At 38.0% G+C, this 15,045-nt stretch overlaps 1 protein-coding gene across 4 annotated transcripts in view; it reads left to right on the plus strand.

The window, feature by feature from the left end:
* The window catches only part of PPP1R12A (protein phosphatase 1 regulatory subunit 12A), a 206,193-nt gene that overhangs the window by 111,873 nt on the left and 79,275 nt on the right, over window positions 1-15,045 (plus strand). For all 4 annotated transcript variants that reach the window (XM_074941978.1, XM_074941979.1, XM_074941976.1 and 1 more), the window contains exons 4-5: window positions 9,772-9,931; window positions 12,990-13,134. In XM_074941978.1, coding sequence (XP_074798079.1) covers window positions 9,772-9,931; window positions 12,990-13,134 — 305 coding nt within the window. The remainder of the gene's footprint in view (window positions 1-9,771; window positions 9,932-12,989; window positions 13,135-15,045) is intronic.

The raw sequence follows: 15,045 nt of genomic DNA on the forward strand, positions 1-15,045 counted from the left end.
AATTTTCTTTCCAAAGCAGGCCTGCTTTAGGCAGTCTTACTTGCTGGGGGAACTCTCCATCTAGTCAGGAAACTGTGCAGTCTAGAAAACCACATTCAAGAGGGAGATAGGCATGATTCTCTGCCAAAGAGGGGTGACCACTTTGGAGCCAGAAACCTAAAAGTTTGGTACTCTGCTGGACCATGGAGGGGGAATACAGGTGCCCTGAACTGTGACTATGACATTCTCATACAGAAAAGCTGTCACTGACCAGAACCAAATCTTGCCTATTCCTGAGCCCTTGGGCAGGAGTAACTATGCAAGGCAAAATATCTATATTTTGTTGGAGAGAAGAAATACATAGCATACATACATACCTATAATTATCATTTACATTGAAAGGTAAGTATACACCGCTCCGTCAAATAGAGATCATCTCACTATTATATATTAGGGCATCTTTGACCACCTACCTCATCTGGCCTCTGCCCACCAATTCACCTCCACAGCACTTAGAGTAAGTGCTGTGGAGGTGAATTGGTGGGCAGAGGCCAGATGAGGTAGGTGGTCAAAGATGCCCTATTACCACCATGATTCTGCAATATATAATAGTGAGATCATAATTATATACCCCTCTGTCAAATAGAGATCTTTCAATGTAAATTATAATTATAGATGTGTATGTATTCTATTAGGGAGTATTTCAGTTAAATGCAATGTTTGACTCAAATTTGTTTATATGCATACGACTACTATGTTTATATATAGAAACATTTATTACATGAACGAAAGTTTTTTTGCATAGTGTACCCATAAAACATGTTTTTATATTGCTAGTGTGCTCTGAAACAGTGATTCAGCATTTCAATGGCATTTTCATAAAATGCTTGCCGAGCAGCATAATATTTTGTATCTACTTAAAAACTACTATATAAAACTTTTTTCTGAATAAAGTTTAAAGCATTTAGCCAATAATTTATGAATCTGTCCTTTGTATTAACAATTTTTGAATTGTTAGCCTACCTGAGGTAAAGTTTACAAGCATTTGTAAATTATCAAATGTTGTTGAGCTGAGAGGCACCACATCACCATCTATGGGCCATTTGGAGAAAGTATTTTACATGTCTGAGAAGCAGTGGGTTTGGTTTGGTTTATTTTACCTCCTCTGCACTCAAGATTGAGTTTTGAAAACAAAAGCAAAGAGGAAATTCCATTTAAGGTAATCTAAAACATGTTTACAATTTACTTTCTGTACATATACTGGGGATATGTATTTGAAGTGTCTCTAAGTATATCTTCTTCCTGTTCTAGGATGTGAAAAGTTGATCTCCCATTTTGGTGCCAGTTGTAACACAGGATGTTTTATATAAATTGGCACATTTTTCTGATTCTCACCCTTTTTCTTGTGTTTGACTGTGGAAATTTGATCATGTAAAGTTACTCTGTCCTGTTTGGTACACTTGTATCATAAATAATGTTCAAAGCTTTCAGTCTTCAGTCCTCTGTAGCCTGTACTCTCATGTGAGGTACAGAAGTTTGTTAGGTGTACCAACAAATGTCTAAAATTCTTTATCCTAGTCAGCAAAAAACAGTTGTCAGTCCATGTTTAATCTGCAGTTGCTTTAATCTCCATGTATATAAGACTAACCTTGAGCAGTAAAAATACAGGCCTGTATGGGAAGTTTTTTTTTTTTTTTTTTTTAAATTATGTAGTTCCTCCCTCACTGTCACTGGGACCCTTCTGTTTTTGTTGGGAAGAGTTCTTGGACTCCTATCTAGCAAACATGAATGAGTAACTTTACACACAGGTGAACTCACTTTGCACACAGGGATTACTCAGTACAAAAAGTTTATCTTGTGCATCAGTGTTTGCAGGATAAGGGCTTTGGCATGTAGTTGTAAAAGGGGCAAGTGTGCAATGAATAATGAAACTTAAGTACCATGCCTGCATTAGTATTATCACCAGGAAAGAAAGTGTAATGTAAACAGAAGCTTAGTTAGACAAGTCTCTTCCAGATAGGAGGATAAATTATTTGTATATCTATTCTTTGTAAACAAAACAAAGTAAAACTGACCAGATATTAGCACTGTTCTTTAAGATTTTAAAAATAATTCCTAGTGCCAAAATAAGGAATCAGACAAACATCATAAGCTGCCTACTATAGGTAATAGTAAAAGGATTACAACTGTTGCTGCCAAAAGAATATTAACAACCAAATAGTCAAGAGTCAAATAAACAAAGGTGGAAAAACAAGCACATAGATTAAGAATGAAACAAAAATGGATGAACTGTATCATACACTGAAGGAAAAGTGAATAAAAATTAATAATTTTTAAATTGTTTTTATTTAAATCAGTTTTATTTGAATTAAATTTATTTATTTTAAAACTGCTTTAAAATTAAATTTGAAATTATGACAAGCTGTGTTAAAGCCTAAATTAACAAGAATCTGTTTAAATTATTTAATTTAAATAAAGTGTGTTGCATCAGGGAGCACTCCTATTTTAATGAGGGTGCTACTTTTTTATTTATTTTCAGAACCAATGGGAAAACATCTTTGACTTTTTTGAAGGCAACTCAAGTTTCATAAATGTTACAATGTCATGCAGTGCATTAAGTATCTACATTATTTTTGGTCTTTACAATGGAACTAATGGTGGTATTTACACTTTTCCAAATGTCATTACTTTCAGAGTCTGTCGTGAAATAGACTTTTGCCTTAACTACTTGCATTGGTCATTTTCTAAACAGTGGGTCCTGACCTCCAGTGGGTCATGGGAAGGTTCCAAATGGGCTGCCCCATCCAGGGCTGGATTAGCCCATCACTGGGCCCTGGCCAAGGCAAACATACATTTCTCCTGGCTCGATGCAGAGGGGGCTGTGGGGAGGGGTTGGTTTGGGGAGTGAGCCCATAGGAGTGGTTCCTGTCCCACAGGACTAGTCATGTTAGTGTTCCCATGACTATAAATCTGTACAGAGATGAAATTTTACTAGTCTAATAATTATAAGGCAAGAACAGGAAGCTTAGATCAATAATATAATAATATTGTGCCTTTCCTCCAGAAGATTGCCAAGCACTTTACACACAGACTATTACAAACTACAAATTCTTTTTTTGTGTTTTACTTTCTTTCAGACTTCGGGTTAATAGTGAACTCTCAATAAAAACAAATAATTTTATAAACTCTTGCATATATATTTAATGGTTTAGTGAAGGAAGAATTGTGAAAGCGTCTTTCTTGCAGATATTTTAAATCTGTATGTAAATTGTTATATTGATCTATCCCTGTAGTATCTGGTATCAGAGTGGTAGCCATGTTAGTCTGTATCAGCAAACAAAATGAGTTGCAGTGGAAGCGGGAGTCCATGAGAGACAACATGGAGAAATTCGCTATCAAGACAAGAGCAGGAGAGCAGAGTGGCAGCGGAAACGGTGGTTCAATGATGACGGTTAGCAGTCCTATCTGCTTAAAGCAGTATGGCACCCGCATGGAAAAAAGGCACGAAACGATTGTCTGCCGTTGCTTTCACGGAGGGAGGAGCGACTGAAAGCTTGTACCCAAAACTACTCGCAACAATGTTTTTGCCCATCAGGCATTGGGCGCTTAACCCAGAATTCCAATGGGTGGCGGAGACTGTGGGAACTGTGGGATAGCTACCCACAGTGCAACGCTCCGAAAGTCGACGCTAGCCTTGGTACCGAGGACGCACTCCGCCAACTTAATGCGCTTAGTGGGGACACACAAAATTGCTTTCCAAAAGTTGACTTCTATAAATTCGACCTAATTTCATAGTGTAGACATACTCTTAGAGACTAACAAATTTATATGGGCATAAGCTTCTGTGGCTAAAACCCACTTCATTGGATGCATGCAGTGGAAAATACGGAAGAGCTGTATACACAGAGAACGTGAAAAAATGGGTGTTGTCATACCAACTGTAATGATACTAATCAATTAAGGTGGGCTGTTATCAGCAGGAGAAAAATAAACTTCTGTAGTGATAATCAGGATGGCCCATTTCAAACAGTTGACAAGAAGGTGTGAGTAACAGTAGGGAAAAATTAGCATGGGGAAATAAATTTTACTTTGGGAAATGACCCATCTACTCCCAGTCTTTATTCAAGCCTAATTTAATGGTGTTCAGTTTGCAAATTAATTCCAATTCTACAGTTTCTTGTTAAAGTCTGTTTTTGAAGGGTTTTTTTGTTGGAGAATTGCGACTTTTAGGTCTGAAATTGACTGACCAGGGAGGTTAAGTGTTCTCTGATTGGTTTTTGAATGTTATAATTCTTGATGTCTGATTTGTGTCCATTTATTCTTTTGCGTAGCAATTGTCCAGTTTGGCCAATGTACATGGCGGAGGGGCATTTCTGGCACATGATGGCATATATATATTTGATAACCCCTCAGATATCTTATTTACTGTGAATTATCCAGAATTTTACTGGATCCAGGACTGATATTCATGAGCATGTTCCTTATCCACATAGGCTTGAGAGGTATTGCAGGAGCTCCCAGGGTGGAACCTGCTCTGGGAATATAGATACTTACCCTAGTAGGAACTGGGTATAGCAGCACACCTTCAAACCCCTACACAGTCCAGTGATACCATCATGCTATGCATTTTACAACTTAAAACTCAGATATTTTAAATTTCTGCTGATTGTTTTTTTATACCATTGTCCCTACCCTTCTCTCCCATAATCCCTTTGTTTCTAGATTTACCAACTCCAGTCGTTGTCCCTCCTCTTTTCTTTTCCTTTCTGAATCTTTGCCCCCACACCCCAACCTTGGCATAAATTGAAGAGCAGTATTCAGAATTTTTCATTAAGCCCCCACCCCTGCTCCAGGTACTCTGGAATTTACCTGCTTAGTGCACCTAACCCTGGCTCTGCCCCACCCAGATATTGAAATTGATCAAGATAAGTCTGGGGCAAGACAAAATGGGAAACATACCAAAAGTGTTGAAGAAGCAAGAAAAATGGCAAGAAAGATGAGGTGCTGTCCTGGAAAAATGATTAGGATAACTTTTCGATGAAAGATGCTGTGAAGGCAAAGGAAGGAAACTTGAATGAAAACAATAGAGACAAATGTGGAAAGCAGAGGCAGCAAAAAAAATGGCTTAAACTAAGAAGAGTTAGGCAATGAGCAAAGCACCTATGTGTTTTGGTAGAGCAAGGAGCTGTGCAGGGATTATACCTCTCATGTTGGGAGAGAGGATAACTGACCAACTTCTGCTCCCCTTCTTACCAGGAAGAGAAGTGAATATGGGCAACCCCTTCATGGGGATGGGGTGTGAGAGGAGAAGCTCAGTATTCATCAAGTGCTACCTAGATAAAGCTGCTGCTGCAGGTGGAGGAGAACCAGAAGATGTTGACAGGGTTTGGGTGAGGTGGATAAAAATAAATGATTTACAAATAAATAAAAATGGATTTTTTATTTGGGTTTGTTTATTTAAATTTTTTTTAAAGAAGACTTGTATTATTTTTTTAAAAAAATCTTTTTTTTACTTTCAAGTTGGAATTGGCAAGCTATGTTAAGGACCTAAACTTATTTATAGTCTATTTTTGTATATTTAATTTAAATGATTTTAATAATGTTAAGAAGTACATGTTTGCTGCCCAGTTTTAATCAAGGTCTTAGAAGTCAGTTCTTAAGCACTTGGAACCAGAGTTGGTTGCAATACTAGACCAGCTTTTGAAAGCAGTAGTCTTTTCTGGTAGATGAACTATTTCTAAAATCTTGAAGGACAGGTGACCAGAAACAATCAGTTCAGTTCACTAACTATAGATACTACTTCCTTTGTTTAATAAATCCATTAGTTCTAAATGTAAAACATGTTTTGATAAACTTTTTTCTTAAGTATTCAACACATTTAAGGTAGTTTTATTTAATAAAAAAGATTACAACACTGTTTGTGCATTTGAAATTGAATTTGAATTTCCATCCAAATAGAGCTTGCCACAAACCACAAGTAAAAATTTAATTTAGTAAAAAGTTAAATTATATAATTGCTTAAATAAATGGATATAGATGTAGTGTAGACATAGCCTCTACATCGGCAGAATTTATGTCACTAAGAGGTGTGAATAAGCCACCCCCTGAGAAACATAAGTTACATCAACATAAGCGCTGGTGTGGCTAGCTTCTCCAAGTGACATAGCTTCTGTCGCTTGGGGAGGTGGCTTTATTATGACAACAGGAGGGCTCTCTCCTGCCAAAGTAGAGCATCTTCACCAGGCGCGCTGCAGCAATGCAACTGCATTGATTACTCCTGAGGGCATTAAAAATTCTGCGCAAAGTATTTTAAAATTCTGCAAGTTTTATTTGTCAATAAATCAATGTAGAAGCTCCAGCATGGCAATGGGGAGCACAGGCAACTGACTGCACGAAGGTGGAAGATCACCCCGCAGCCCCCCCCCCCACCCCCAGAACACGGACTCAGCGGAGAGGCTGCACCCGACCCTGACACAGCACAAGGCTTGGGCCTGCCCCAGAAACACCCTGGGGCCATCCCCCTCTGCACCAGGTGTGGGGCAGGTTGGCTCAACCAGGCAGGATCCAAGTATGAGGGGCTCAGTGCAGGGGAGGGAAGATTCAGGTGTTGGGTGAGAGGAATTCTTTGTGGGACAATCTGGGTGCAGGCAGCTCGGTGGGGGGGGTCTGGATGCACAGAGGTTCATTGGGGGGTTCCAGGTACAGGGGCAATGGGACTCTGCAGGGGCTTCCAGGTGAAGGTTGTTGGGGATCAGCAGAGAGGTCTCGGTCCTGGGGAAGTGGGGCTTGGGGGGCGGGGGGGGCCTCTGGGTGCAGCTAGTTGGTGGTCAGCATGGGGGTCTGGATGTGGGGCTCAGGGTGGTGCAGGGGGTGGTGCATCAGGGTGGGGGGTTGAGTGCAGGTAGCTCAGTGGGGGGGGTGGTCTGGGTGCAGGGGGCTCCAGATGCAGGGGGTGGGGTTTGGGTATGGAGGGCTAGGGGAGTTCTGGATTACCGGATGAGGCTTGGCAGGGGTGCCTTGGCATGGGAGGTCTGGATGTACAGGGATTGGGTGGATGGGGAAGCAGCTTTCCGTATAGTCCCCCTCCCGCCACAGCTGAGGAGTGATGGGGGCAGGAAGCAGGGGAGGATGCTGAGTTTCCTGTAGCTTGGGGAGGTTTCTGGTGGCGGGTCTGACACAGCCCAGCCACTCCTTGCAGGGGAAGAGGAAGGTCCTGTCCCTTCCTGCCTCCAGCCCAGCCAGGAGTTAGCAGCTGATCCTGGCTCATGGTAGGAGCCACTGGCTGGGGTATCTCCAGCCCCTTGGTGATTTACCTCTCCACTGTCTGCTCTGGATGCCTGAAACGTTGTACCTGCGCTGCTAGGGAGTGGTGCGTGACTGCTCTTGCAGCTTCCCTTTGCATCCCTGTCAGAAAGTCACTTTTCTGCGGAGAAGCATAGAAATCTGCGGGGGACATGAATTCTGCACACATGCAGTGGTGTGGAATTCCCCAGGGGTAATTGCTGCTGCTGCAGTGCTGTACATGTCGACATGTCCATAGTGTATCCTCTTGATTAGCAAAAGTAAATACCATAAAAGGGCTATATTTAGTTGCAAATCAACATGTGTTAATGGTTCCCAACCAGTGGCAATCAGCCTTTCTTTAGGACAATAACTAAAAAGTACAAATGCAAAATATGATTAAAATTGATGATTTAAACCAATGTTTTGTGTTTGCTGATTTAAATCGTTTTGTTTTAAATCAGTCCACCCTGGGTCTGGTGGTATATACAGGATGTCCTTTATTTCCTTTTCCCCCCCAACTTCTTTCAGAAATGGAGGCATTCTAAACTTCCCACCACGGCACTGTCTCTTGTATGTACACATAGCCTGTAAATTTTAGCTTCTTGGCTAAGTAGGTTTTCTGTGAACCTTTTGAGTTATGTATTATTGTGGTTTTGACCAGACTTTATGTTCAGCATTCTTTTATAAAGGATTAATAAATCTTTGGTGTTTTAGTCAATAATTAATTATGTCCAAAAGTTCAGTAGGCTCCTTATAAATGATCTATAATACGTTCTACTGATGTGTTTATAATCATTTATAACACACGCTATTCCTGTCAGCAACATCTGTAATTTGTTAGCCTTTTATAAAGTATTAATAAAAATACTCTTAATATTGGTGTCATCAAAGACTTCTCATTCAAACAAGAATCTTTTTCAACCCATTATCTCTTTCAACATGATTCTGCAATTAAGTTAAAACTTGATTTCCATATTTGTTGCCATGGAAATATCAAATTTAACATAACTTCACTGCAGGATAAAAGCAAAGAGAAAACTGTGTTGCTGAAATGCTTTTTGAAACACATTGTAGATTGTTAGAGAATGAAGTATAGAAAACAACATGTTGCCATATATACTGTCATAAAACAAATTATCATGTTGTCCACTTGTGGTCATTAAAAGCCACATGGCGATTTTTGCAAAAACAGATGTTTAACTTTGGTGTCCTGTATTTGGGTAATTACATTCAATCCATCTAAAATCCCTATGCAGTTTGGATTTAGACATGGAGTAGTATTCTTTTTCTGTTTTTCATTATTGTGTACTGTTTTAGCTCAAACAGCCCAAGTTCTCAGTTACAGGTCAACCAATTTTGATTTGAGCTTTTGATAACCACACTTCCTTGAGCTGTTTTTCCCTGTGTATTGCTCTCAGCTGTCCTCGAGTCCAGTTCTCCCATTCAGCATAAATAGCAGACTCTTGCTTAGCTACAGCCCCCATCTCTTTCCTGTTCACTGTTATAGTTTTCTATACTCCCCTTACTGTAGCTAGTCAATTAAAATGCTTGTGCTGTGTGCTTCCTACTTACATGGGGAGTATGATACTGGCCTCCTTTGTAAAGTGCTTTGACATCTATTTGTGAAAAATGCTGTAGAAGAGATTGGTAACGTTCTCATGTTAACACTTCAGCATCGTTTTATCAACTTTATACGCTTTTTATACTCTACTTAAATTGCTTTGTTGAACTTTTATTGCTCTTTCTTGTCTGCCCTTCCTTATAAAGTACCACAAACTGTTTTCTATAAGAGATGCTACATACAGTCTTTGGTAAAACTTGTATTCTGAGAATTCTGAGGGAAAAGTTCATGATATACTCTTGCTGTTTATCCTGCAAATTTTTTTCCAAGGCTAGATTACCAGGGTGAAAATCATTATTTCACAAAGAGACACTAGAAACTACTTTTTATGAAAGGTTCTCTGGAAAACAGCAATAACTCTAAAAATGTCTTAATTGCGGGGAAACACACTTTTCAGCAGCCATTGCTTATGTCTTTGCACACATAATTGGAACCCCTTAGCCACCCCCTCACCTTGTTTTTTCAACCTTTATCACAAGCTGCATGATTTAGGAAATAACGTTACATTATTTGAGATGTAGTAGTATGATAGCTTGACAAAATTAATCCTTAATCTTTTTCTATTTAACAGTGACCACTGTAGTAGTCATTAAATTTTCATGGTCATTAATTTACACTGCCCATGTAAATTTTTAATAAAGTTAAAAGACCAGTTTTTAGTCGGTCTCTGAAAATCATCCTAGAGGATTTGCATGTAAAAAATACAAAATGGATGTGCCCACACTTTCTCAGGGTTTATTTTAAAAGATCCGTTTAACATTTGCCCCATACATTAATGATATTGTTTAGCCAGTGTTGTTTTTATTGCCACATGCAAGGAATGTGCAGGAATTATCAGTTAATGATGACCTTATGTTTGAAATGAAACTATTCTTTTTTTCAATTAGGGGTTGATATAGAGGCAGCTAGAAAAGAAGAAGAACGGATAATGCTTAGAGATGCAAGACAGTGGCTTAACAGTGGCCGTATAAACGATGTCAGGCATGCAAAATCTGGAGGTACAGCACTTCATGTAGCTGCTGCTAAAGGGTATACAGAAGTTTTAAAGTAAGTATTTCTAAATGGTAGATTTTTTTCCATGTCTCCAAGCTTGTCCAGATGTTAGTGTAAAATAACTTGGCCTTAATATGATTGAAAGTTTTTGGATTGCATCCTGGAACCTTGTGATCTTTAGAATTACCTGTTTCTCACAGTTATGTTTCCTGTTTTCAACTAATGTTGAAACTTTACATAGTGTCATGAACTTTACTTGAGTTATTCAAAACTTAACAGTATTGTACATATTGAATTTGAATCCTCAATGTCACTATGGCAAAAATATCCATATTTCTGAAGTATATTTTGACTTAATATATTAAGGAGAAAGGATACCTTTCTTTAATGCAGGTTATCTTTGGGATAATACACCTGGTTTAAAACCATCATTTACTGTGCTGTGTTTATGCAGTAAAAGTAGTCCAGACTAAAGCTATCCAGGTTTGAGAGAAGAAAATTAGTAATTTTATTCCAAAACTTGAAGGATTACTTAGGGAAAGGCTTTAAAAGATGTATCATCAAAAGAACTCAATTTTTTTCTTGAAAACATTCAGACTTCTCTTATCCTCTAATTCAGTGGTGCCCAATCTTATTATACAGGATGGCCACATAAACCTAAGCACAATATTTGTGTGGGCCAAACAGATTCTACATATTTTAATAAAATTTAAAGTCACCTGTATGTATGGATTTATATTTTAAGCTCATCTTGTGTTCAGAAATATACAGATCTCATTTTGGGACCAATAGTTTTAGAAATCTTGAAGAAAATATATGGAATAAAATAAATATTGTATAGTCCTAGAGGATAAGATAAAACAGATTCAGGTTTTAAAAAAAAAAGACATCAATATTTTATCATAAGGAAAGCAGTTTAGTTCACATGCCTTATCAATATTTTTTAAATAGAAATGTGAATGACAAAATGAATTTGAGATTTTGTATTCATTTAATTAAAACTTGACAGATAGTGAATCCCTAATGCAAGTCCCTGTTTTTAGGGTGTTTGAAATATCTGCTTTATGCACCAAGGTGAATTATGTATTCACAGGGCTATGGAGTTTGTTTTTCTTAAAGTTACTAGTTGACTACTTCAAATTTAAAATTTCTGCTGTCCATTGAGACTACAGTATATATTCTGTAAATTTATAGTTTTGAAATGCATGAAGAGGACTCTCCAAGAACCTAGCTGCTTATATTTTGTACCATTGATCTGTCTACCTCTGACATACCTATTCTGAAAGGAAGTGAAATCCCTTCTCTTTAATTGTAATGAAAATGCCTAGGCCCTGGTTTTCACTAAGGTGGCTTATGCACCACTCTGGCAATGTAAATTGGCCTTAAAGTGAGTATAAATGTACTTTACTGCTCCTGCACTGGCAGAGTAATAAGGTACCTTAAAGTGAACATAAATGAGTGTCCCTCAGTGAATAAACTTCACTACTTCTGACATTGTAAAGCCTTGTCTACGTAGGGAAATTGACCTGCAGAACTATAGCAGTATAACTGTATTGTGATATCTATGCTGTTATAACTCCCCATTGGGGACAGTCCATTCTGAAATAAGTGATTTTTTTCGTATAGCAGAACAATATAAACTATACTGAAAAAACCACTTTCCATTCCAGAACAGTGACATAATTACACTGTTGTAGTTGTGCCAGTTTCTCCGTGTAGACATGCCCTTATATTAGACTTCTTTGCAGCAAGAAGATTCTATGCTATGTGCATAATTTTGAAACCATGATTTATATTAAGATATCTCTACACATGAACAGCTGATCTTCTGGTTGATAAAAATATATATTGTGTATACCTGCCAAATATTCTTGTTTGTTAGCTTACTTAAATGCCATGTAATCTTAACTAAATTATTAACTCAGAGTACTTTGCAACTAAATATTCTCCCCCATCCTACACTCCCAACATGGATTGTTAAATGTTGCTTTAGGAAAAAACCCTAATATACTTTCAATAGGAAAAAAAAGAGGTTTTTGTTCAGGTAATACCTTGATATCTGCAGCCAAATAGTGTTTGCCAGCCTTGTTTTTTAAGAGCCATTATTTATGGAAACTATGTTGGATAAATAATTTTTTTTTTCTCCAAATATGCTAACTACCTTTTGCAGGTTTATGATACATTTATACCCTTCCTCGTGTGTACAAACGAATGGTTCTTCAACAGTTAGACCGTGTCTCTGCATCGATCCATTTAAAAGTTGAATCGTTGGAAGATGCTACTGTTAGAACACTTGACACTTTCATTAATCTTGTGGTGTATATGATCTCTCTTGCACTTGCTCACATACAGACTCTCACACCCATATTCCTAAGGAATCATTCTGGGAAGTACTGGCTGATTGTTTTTGGTTCTTGAACTATGAAATCAGTGATGCTGAACTTAAGCTGAAGGAAGAAAAGGAGTACTTGTGGCACCTTAGAGACTAACAAATTTATTAGACCATAAGCTTTCGTGAGCTCCAGCTCACTTCATCGGATGGGACATTGTTGATTTGAGAGGTCCCGCACTCTGAGAAGAGCTTCACTGATTCATCTAAGCACTATTCTGCCACAGCACTAGCCATGTGTGATCTTAAAGGGATGACGACAGCTCAAAAAATTAATTCAAAAATAGTTTCAGGTAGTTTACCTGTAACAAGGTGTGTCTGATAATTTTTGAGCTTTTACAGTCATATTGTCCTAATTAAAAAAATGCTTCTGTCCCCTGTTCCTATGTAAAAGACTCTCTCCAAGAGGGAGAACTGTCTGATGATATATAAAATGTTAAATGCATGTGGACAAAACAGACTGGAAAAACAAACTTCTGAATTTCTTTGTTGTAGTAATCCTGGGAATAGTAATGATAAGGTTGAAAATATTTCTTGGGAAGATATGATTTATTTTTTTTAATTGAGTGTTACTTTTAACATAGACTTACCATTACCTCTGTGTGTGAGAAGTGAATTGAACGCAAGAAAAATTTAAAACTGTTTAAAATAATTTATCACTTAGTGGCAGTTTAATTATTACTGTCAGTGGTATTCTAGATCTAATTCTTCTAATTCCTTTAGGCTTTTAATACAGGCTGGCTATGATGTAAATATTAAAGATTATGATGGCTGGACACCACTTCATGCTGCTGCTCACTGGGGTAAAGAAGAAGCATGTCGAATTTTAGTGGAAAACCTGTGTGATACGGAGACTGTCAACAAAGTGGTAGGATTTTTATGTAATCCTTGTCAAGATGCAAAGTTCTGATCTCTAAAGTGACTTTAGAAGCCAGGGTAAGAACAGTAGTAATAATGTGCCATTCCTGTACATGGCACTTTCTGTAATGCATGTTTTGCGAGAACCAGCATGTTTGTGTGTTCAGATTTTTTTTTTTAATTTTTTGTTTTCTAAATTGACTTGTAGATGGCTGACTCAACTTTGTACTGAGTTTTCAACAATTGCCCCATATGCTCTGCTATTTTTCTTTGAAAATTAAATTTGAAATAAAACTAGTGAGAACTGTGGTAGAATTTTTCTGAATGTTTAGGATTAAATAAAATAAGGCCTTTCAATTTTTGATACCTAATGTTACTCAGTTTCTTACTTCCTGGACATTTTCTTAACTTTTTTTTGGTTCATCATAACTCAGCAGCTTTGCTTGAACCCCAGATTGGCTTTAATATGTTTCACCTAGGTGAATGCTGGTGTCTTTGACTAGCATTGGGCTGCGGGATGGCAAAATGAACTATTAAAAGCAATTTCTTCTTGTATTATGTGCACTGAAGTGTTAACACTGTGTGCTGCTTTTGTGTACTTGGGAAACATAGCAGACAGCTTTGGGCTTACTAAATGTATCAATCTGAAGCTTCATGCTTTCTTGCTGCAGGTTCTCAGATCTTCTGTTGGGCAGAGCTTAGGAACTGTGGACTTCCTTAACTCTGCAGCGGACCTGCTTCCCCCAAAATCCAAACATTCCTTGAAGTTTATAAGCTTTGCAAGGACTGAAATTGTTGTTGCAGGTCCATAGGGCCTGAGGCTATGGTTGCTTCCCTTGTTCTACTTGGACCCTGAACCACTTCTACTCTTCAGTGCCTGTAGTGCATGTGAATTTTCCTGCACATGTTTTAAGGTGTATGGGGATTCATTCACCAAGCCCTTCCTTAATTTTTTAAAAAATAATTTAAGAAGTTTTTAGGCATAAAAACTTAAACTAGAACTAAGTTTGTAAATATCTATAATTTATATGAGGAGGAAACCACTTAAGGGTAAACACTGTAGTTTATCTCAAAAATCAGACTTTATGCCCAGAAGTTTAGGTTAGACTTAGAGAGTCAAAACATTAAGAAGGATGAACTTGCCTTTTAAAAAACTTTCTGCTCCTGTATAAATACGCACAGAGCCACTGAAAACCAGAAGATAACACTGTACTCAGACAACATATTTCAGTTGCATCAGAAAGTCAGAAATTGATTTAACTGAGCTCTATTAATGTATGTTCTTAAATCTGCCCCTGAAACTTAGTTCATTTACCAAGTGGGTCCTTAGACTTTTTTGTGGACTGGAGGTGCATGTGGTGGTGGTGGTATTCTGGAGAACTGTCCCAGAGAAAACTTGGATATCTTTAGTCAAACTGAGGCAAGAAAGGACGGAGGAGAGGCAGACAAGAGAAGCTGAGCAGTGGTGGCTGGAGACATGGGCTTACCTGTGCAGCTGAGAGATTCCATCTGTAACTTTGCAAAATACCCAATCAGTGGCTTGGCTTTCAGAGATGCTGAGTACCCACACCTCATTTGAAATTAATCTGAGTTGTGGGTGCTGAGCAGCTTCTGAGGACCAAGACACTTTTATTTAGGTGCCTAGCTTCAGATATTTGGCATGATGGACTGTGTGTGGATTGAAGGCATTTCAACAAATACTTTTATTGCAAAGTCATTTTACTTGAGGAAAATAAGCCTATATCAATAGTTCTTGAAAATCAAACATTTACTTGGGTGTTTTACATTAGGCAGACAGGCTTGAAAACGTTGGCCTTACTTTGCATATAAATGTACATTGAATATTTTAGTGATTATGGAAAACTTTTATTTGTAGAGTGCTGTAAGTGTAGAGCCCACAGATGATGGTTCCAGGTGAGGG

The sequence above is a fragment of the Natator depressus genome, chromosome 1 (genome assembly GCF_965152275.1).
Source record: "Natator depressus isolate rNatDep1 chromosome 1, rNatDep2.hap1, whole genome shotgun sequence".
NCBI lineage: Eukaryota > Metazoa > Chordata > Testudines > Cheloniidae > Natator > Natator depressus.